The 7,552-nt window shown below is 38.4% G+C and overlaps 1 protein-coding gene across 1 annotated transcript; it reads left to right on the forward strand.

The window, feature by feature from the left end:
- The first annotated feature begins 2,497 nt into the window (after positions 1–2,497).
- LOC145106914 (uncharacterized) lies at positions 2,498–2,953 on the forward strand. Its single transcript, XM_079043833.1, has one exon. The coding sequence runs from the start codon at positions 2,498–2,500 to the stop codon at positions 2,951–2,953; it is 456 nt and encodes a 151-aa protein (XP_078899959.1).
- The last annotated feature ends 4,599 nt before the right edge of the window (positions 2,954–7,552 follow it).

Here is a 7,552-nt window from a genome sequence, read left to right on the forward strand (position 1 = left end):
ATCCTTAATTTATATTTTGGGTTAATAATTAAGGATTAAAATCAACTAACTTGAATTCTCTCTTTTCCCACTTTTAGATGTCTTATGAAGACAGAAACGGTCTTCCTCGTTCTTCTAGAGATGGTCTTCCACTTTCAATTCAAGCTAAAAATGTATTCCCTTCCTTAGGAAATGGTGGAACCGGGCATTGTCTCTCTTCAAATCTTCCACCTCATCCTCCTGTGACTCTCATAACATCATGTTTTCCTCAAGTTGAAAGATATGAAACCACTCAAGCCCTTTTGGCATGTAAACATGACGATGGAAGTTCTATGTATGACCGCGTTTTGAAAATGAAGTCATACATTGACAAATTGGATAGGATGGGTGTCGTATTCCCAAGGTGGCAAGCTATTGATTTGGTTCTTCTTTCGCTTTCAAATTCATATGATCCGTTCATTGAGAAATTTTATATTAGGAACCTCGACATGACCCTAATTGATCTAACCCGAATGTTGGTGGTTGCTGAAGTAGAAATGCTTAAGAACACATCTAAAGCATAGATGTGTATAAGGTCTGATTCTAAGGTTTCCATGGACATTGGAAATGGTGACATTGGTGGTCTAGAAAAGATTGATCTTCCTAATGCAAAGGGATCTTCCAAGATCAAACTGTTTGATAGTATGGTAAAGAGAAAGGCTTGTTTTGGGATCGTTTCATGTGTTAAACCCAAAGATTCCATTTGTTTCTACTGCCAATTGAAGGGACATCGGTTGCGAAGCTACCAAAAGTACCTAAAGGATCCCAGAGATCGTAAAGTCAACTCGTATGACTCGAATTCAGGTACATCTATTATCTAACTCCATTATTTTATAAGTTCCTATTCATAGACTCTTAATACATAATGTGATGATCACATTTTGATGATATTGCAGGATCTAGAGAAAGAAGGAAGCTTAAGAAGAGTGAGCTAAATCTGATCATCAGAGATGGACTTTTGTCACACGGTTCAATGGTCAGAATTTCGAGCTTTGGTTAGGGAGTCAGGATAATTTAATAGATTGCTATTACTCTTCGGAAATGTCTAGAAATATAATTTTACATTTTATGCATTGTAAGGACAAGTTCTAATTTTCATTTTATTTCCATAAAAGTGAAGTTTTTGTTCACGTAGTTGCCTCATTTTATATTTCCTTACAATGATGTTGATAAATGTATCTATAATAATAGCAATATTAATTGTGGATTTGATTCTTCTAGAACATGCTTGTGACATCGTCATTTTTTAACCAAGTGAAAAGAAATCTCATCACTAAGTTTCAATTGGACGGAAACTTGGAGTTATATAATTTGAATTGCATGATGCATGAGAATCTTGTTCATTGGAAAATTAAGACTTATTCATTGTTCACATGTTTATGTGAGACAAGTGAAGGACTAATGGATCTAATACATGTTGATATGGGCTCTTCAAATCCTCCACAAGGGATGATAACTCTATTCATCATGATTTATTTATGCTTCAGTAAATAAGATTTGTTTATAAGATTAGATAGAATTCTGATACTTTTGAAAAGTTCATGAGTAGCAGAATGAATGGAAGAATCTATTATGCAGAAAAATAAAGGATTATCCAATCTGAAAAGAAAGGATATTGCTTTAGTATCACGTTTATGATCATTTTAGTAATTGTAGAATTGTATCACAATTAATCCTCCAATAACATCTTAGTGCAATTGTATGACTAAGAAGAGGAATTGAACATTGTTGGAGAAGATTCTTTGTGAACCGCAACCACAGAGATGGAGATTGCATGAAGAACTGTTTTGTTATATTACTTACTTGGCATGCTTACTTTGTATTATCCATAGAACCTTTGATGGTCACTGAAGTCAGTAGTTTAATAGTTGTTTATTTCATTATGTAAGTTCCCAGGACTCTATAAATAGAGTATCCCACTTCATGTAATGTTACACCTTCACGATCTTTCTGAACTATTATTGCAATATAAAGATCATTCATCTCTATCTATTATCTTCTGATAAACCGAGTTCCTCTTCACCTTAAGTTGTTCGCATTTACTAACTTCTGTTTGTCTGTAAACCTTGTTATGAATAAACTTGATATCTACTTGATATAACTTGTTGTCATTTATATTTCCTTTACATTTTTGCATCTAACAATCTAACATTTCTAACTTATTATTGTTGATCTATTGAGATCCTTGAGATTAACTTATTCCGCAACTTATTATCTTGTACTAACGTTTGTTCAAGTGTTCCTCAAAGTTTTTCTCTCAAAAATTGGTATCAGAGCCAAAGTGGTTGCTTTTTAAACAAAACTCTGATTTTTAAAAGGCCTTCTATACCACTGAAGCTCATTATTGAAAATAAAAAAAATAAAAAAAAATAAAGGAAATATGGCACAGGCTCTATCATTGAACGTTTCCAACAGTGTTGGAGGCTCGAATAGAGCTCCAATACTTGTTGCAAATGAATACCACCATTGGTCTCAGAGAATGGAAAGGTATCTCAAGAGGCTCGGTAGAGATGTATGGAGGTCTATGGAAGAAGGACCTTGTGTCCCTGTTCTCACTCCCATTCAAGAATATGGTACTCAGGCACGATTAGGTGGAGCTCAGGCAACAATGAATCGACCAACAAAATATGATCTTGACAAAATGGAGAATGATGCCATAGCCTTTTATGAAATCTCTTGTGGTGTTACTCCAGATAAATTTGACGTCATCATCAAATGCAAGTCTGCCAAGGAGATCTGGGATGTGCTCAAGAATCTTTATCAGGGGTCAAAACAAGCTCAGGATAAGAAACTCACCACAGCTCTCAATGAGTTTAACAACTTTAAATCTCTTCCCAGTGAAAGTCTTGACGATTCGTTCAAACGGTTCAATCTCATCATCACGAAGTTATCAAATGTTGGTACAGTTCGAAGTAATCATGAAACAAACCTGTAATTTCTGAACGGTTTGGGAATACATTGGTCTACTGTGAAGATGATTGTGCAAGGGGATAGAAAGATTCATACTTTATCCTTGTTCAAGTTATATGGAGAACTTCAAGCACAAGAATCAACTATGCTAAAGGATCGTGCAGACTTGGGTGGACCACTCGTCCTGATGGCTCAAACTCCACAGGTCAAAACTCCTCAGTATTCATATCCCACAGAGTCATCCTACCAACTTTCATATGACGGCCCACCGCAGTCATATGAAGCTGATACTGAAATCGATGACGAAGAAGAATTTCAATATACCAACGCCTTGGTCATCCAAAAATTCAACAGGCTACCACCACCATCATTTCGTAAAAACCAACAGTTCACCAAACCACCTTTTAACCGCAACTTCAATCCACAAAATAACCACTCAAGATATCCCAGAAACCCTCACCATCCAGTTCAGCCACAGAATGCACACCATACCAAAGAGGCACCGCAGACCAACAAACCGTCAGACTCCGGTACCTCAAATGAAGATAAAGATGAAGTCATTATGTGCCATAAGTTTCATAAAGAGAATCACTTTGCCAAAGACTGCAAAGCAAATGTGGTTAAGGACAAAGCATTCTATCTTAGAATGGCCCAAGAGATGGAGGAGAAAGAAAAGGCAAGAGATTATGTTGCTCAAGTAAAGAGAAATCATCAAGTGTGGTCATCCGGAGATGAAGATGAAGAATTTGACAACAACAAGAGAAAATAGAAGATTTTCATGGTGGCAACTACTGAAATGGACGGATCGACGAATTTTCAGAAGAATTGCTGCTACATGGCCAAAGATGGCATTCTCAGCAACGTCGAATAGGTAAAAATCATGATCCATTCTAATAATTACAACATGCGTGATTGTGAACCCTACTTAGAAATACTTAATGACACGTGTGTTGCCGTCCTTTCAGACTACAACAAAGCACTAGATAAAAAGAATATAGCATCCCAAGAGCTATATCACGTGAGAGGAAGACTTGAGAATAAAAAGCTTAAGATTGTCATGTTAGAAAAAGATTTGTTACTAGAAAAAGATGGTAGGATGTTAAATGAAACTCAGTTAGATATTGCTTTAAATCAACAGGATCTTGCCCGGAGAGAGATTGTACATTTAAATCAATTAATAGAAAAGCTCTTTAATGAGACTGAAGCAATTGAAATTTTAGTTAACAATGGGACCGTAGACAACACTTATAACCGGGGATGGTCCAATGGGTACTCAACTGATGAGAACTCTACTACCCGGTTCAATGTTGATTGTCCCTATGTCCCACCGGATCGTGAGTTTCATTTCCCGGTCAATAATAAAACATTCCCCGAAGACATAAGAAGTCACTTCGGTAGACTTCACGAACTGAGTAACAACTGTGTCATTGAGGAAATTCTTACTGAATCCTCGGGTAATCCAAATGATCACTTACCCATCATTGGCATAATTTGTCCCGATTCTCAGTCCACTTTAGATGTAGATGAAGAAATCATTATGGAAGCACCAGAACTAGTTGTAAATCGTCCATCCTTTCCTTCCATAAAATGTCCCAACAAAAGGCCATCTTTGACATACTCTGCGGTAGTCCAGTCATCTGTACCGCAGACCCCAGTCAAAAGCACAACGATTCTTCAGCCAATTTTTCAGGAATTACCATTTGAAAATTTTGAATTTGTATAATGTTCTCAGAGTCCTAAACTTTCTAGTTCTGATGACTCAAGTCCCCGTCTTTCAACTCATTCAAAGATTTTCAAGAAACCGCAGTTAAATGTCTCTGATTGCGTTTCTCCAAAGGCTTAAGCGAAATTGGCTTTAAAATAGGAGATCATATCCCGATGTAAAAAGCAGGAAACTGATCTCAAAAATAAAACTTTCAAACAAGCCAAGTTTTCAAATCAAAAGCATTTCGAAAAACCCATCACTGCCAAAAATCTTTCAAAAAATACTGTAGTCAATGGATCTTGCGAAAAGGAATGTACCGTGACAAAATCTTTTTCAAACACTCCTACAAAATCTCAAACGAAAGTCACGCCATTTCAACAATATTCCTTAAATGATCCAAGGTGGAAGGGTATTTTTCCAACTCCTGAACCTTCAAAATCACATCAGTCAGTCATCAGGTCAAAACCTAAGACTAGTACACGTGACAAAACTTTTTCAAGTCCCAAGGGCACTGCAGCCAAACATCACCCAAGGACCGGTCACAGGTCTCCAACCACATCCTCCGGACGGTTGAAAAGATACAGTGTCTGGATAAACGAGAAAAATCTCTCCTTTGGATTTTATCCACTAAAAACGTCACGTCCAATCCAACCTCGTAACACCCCAAAAGTTGTGAAATATCCTGGACTAGGTTCAAAAACTGAAAAGCAACCTGTTCCTAAGTCCCACGTTCATGCATTCATTAAGAAAATTTCTCATGTGACCCTGGGCTCCAAACTTGTTTGGGTGCCCAAACTAACCCATTAATTTGCAGGCAATGTGCAAGGAGGAACAAGAAGAGGAGTGGTTAATCGATAATGCCTGCTCCTTGCACATGACCAAAAGGTTAGAATACCCTCGCGATTTCAGGCCAATCTGAAATGGTCAACACATCACTTTTGGAAACAATACGAATGGAATCATCAGGGGTTATGGTGTACTGACCACGAGAGGTTTCTCAATTCATAGAGTTGCTTACGTAGAGGGCCTTAAGCATAGCTTGATCAACATGGGTCAATTATGGAAGGATGTTCATCAGGTTGAATTTGATAGTGAATATTGCTATATAATGACAAATGATAGAAACACCTGCTTGATCAAGTCCAAAGCTGATGGGACAATGTATCCTTTGGATGTCGCATTGATTATTGGCAAACCGCAGTTGTGTTTTCTATCAAAGGCAGTATCTGAGGTAAGTTGGTTATGACACCGTAAACTTGTTCATCTCAACTTCAGATACATCAACAACCTGTTCACTGAAGAACTAGTCTGTGGTCTCCTAATCTTGAAGTACAATAACGATACATTGTGCTCAGCCTGTGAGTGTGGAAAACAAACAAAGCGTAGTTATCCTCTGATTGTCGATTCTTCAATCAGTTTACCTTTAGAGCTACTTCACATTGATCTCTGCGGTCCATCTACCGTAGCCAGTCTTCATCACAAGAAATATATTTTGGTTATAGTTGATGACTTTATTCGCTTTACTTGGGTCTTCTTCTTGATCCTCAAATCCAACACACCGCAGATCATGATCAAATTCATAAAAGAAATAGAGCTCCAAATCAAGGTACCAGTCAGAAGGATCAGAAGTGACAATGGAACTAAATTCACTAATTAGTTTCCAAGGGCACCAGTCACAAATTTTCGGCACCCTACACACCACAACAAAATGGAGTAGTAGAGAGAAGAGATCGGACATTGGTCGAAGCAGCTAGATCGATGTTGAACTTTGCCAATATTCCTCTCTACTTCCGGGCAGAGGCAGTGGCAACTGCATGCTTCGTTCAAAACCGAAGTATCATTTGCAAATGTCTTAACAAGACTCCTTATGAGGGTCACAACAACCGCAAACCCAATGTCCAATTCTTAACAAGACTCCTTATGAGGGTCTCAACAACCGCAAACCCAATGTCCAATCACCTTAATAAATTTGCATTGAAATCAGATGAAGGCATTTTTCTTTGCTACTCAACCAACAAAGTGGCCTACAAGGTTCTCATAAGACATACAAGAATGATAGTCGAAAGCTTTGATGTCACATTTGATGACTATTATGTCTGCAACACTGCTCCTTCAACTGAAACGAAATCTATCATGGAAAGTGATATCCCAGCCTCTTCGGATCCGTTGAACATAGTTGAAATCAACTATGATGATCTTTTTGACCCCGCATAGATAACTCATCTCTCATAAATCCTGGTGTCTCTGGTAGCCTAACAACAACATGCTGAGGTATCTAGCCCAACCTTGTCTGAAGTCTTGTCACTCAATACTTCCACCTCACCAGTTGAGGGGGAAAGCTCAACTCTGTTGGAAGTGACAACCATCGAGGTTCCAGTACTAGAAGATGCCGCTCCGGTTTCTACACGCGGAGTCTCTAACCAATCAAATGTTTCTGAAGACTCTAAGGATGAAGAAGTTGAGAACATTGACACAAGATCAGACTCAAGGGTTATCACTCACTCATCAGTCCAGGGGGGAACCGATGTCACTAGTTCTAGAGGAACTGTCTTCGTTTCAGGGGGAACTCCCATCCTAAATTCAAAAGGAACCTCATTCAACAGCTGCAGATCAAATTCCTACAGCCCAAGATACATCTGCGGGCTACTCCTAATTCGAGAGGGAACTACCTTCTCCAACCGCAGAGTCCTCTGACGTTGAACATATTCCCTCAGCCGCAGCTGCAGATCACCAACAAGGTCATCTTCACATTTGTACGAAGGATCATCCACCGGTTCAAATCATCGGTAAACCGTCTTCAGGTATTCAAACTCGATCCTCTAGTGAATTAAATAACCATTGTCATTATGCAGCATTCATGTCTTCGGTCGAGCCCATAACTACAAAAGAAGCACTCTTAGAGCCCGATCGAATTGTTGC

Source organism: Lactuca virosa, chromosome 4, assembly GCF_052849685.1.
Source record: "Lactuca virosa cultivar CGN04683 chromosome 4, Lactuca_virosa_CGN04683_v6, whole genome shotgun sequence".
In the NCBI taxonomy this organism is placed as follows: domain Eukaryota; kingdom Viridiplantae; phylum Streptophyta; class Magnoliopsida; order Asterales; family Asteraceae; genus Lactuca; species Lactuca virosa.

What these genes read in the sequence shown, in the direction of transcription:
- LOC145106914 (XM_079043833.1), top strand. Translation starts at nt 2,498, where the DNA reads ATGGAAAGGTATCTCAAGAGGCTCGGTAGAGATGTATGGAGGTCTATG.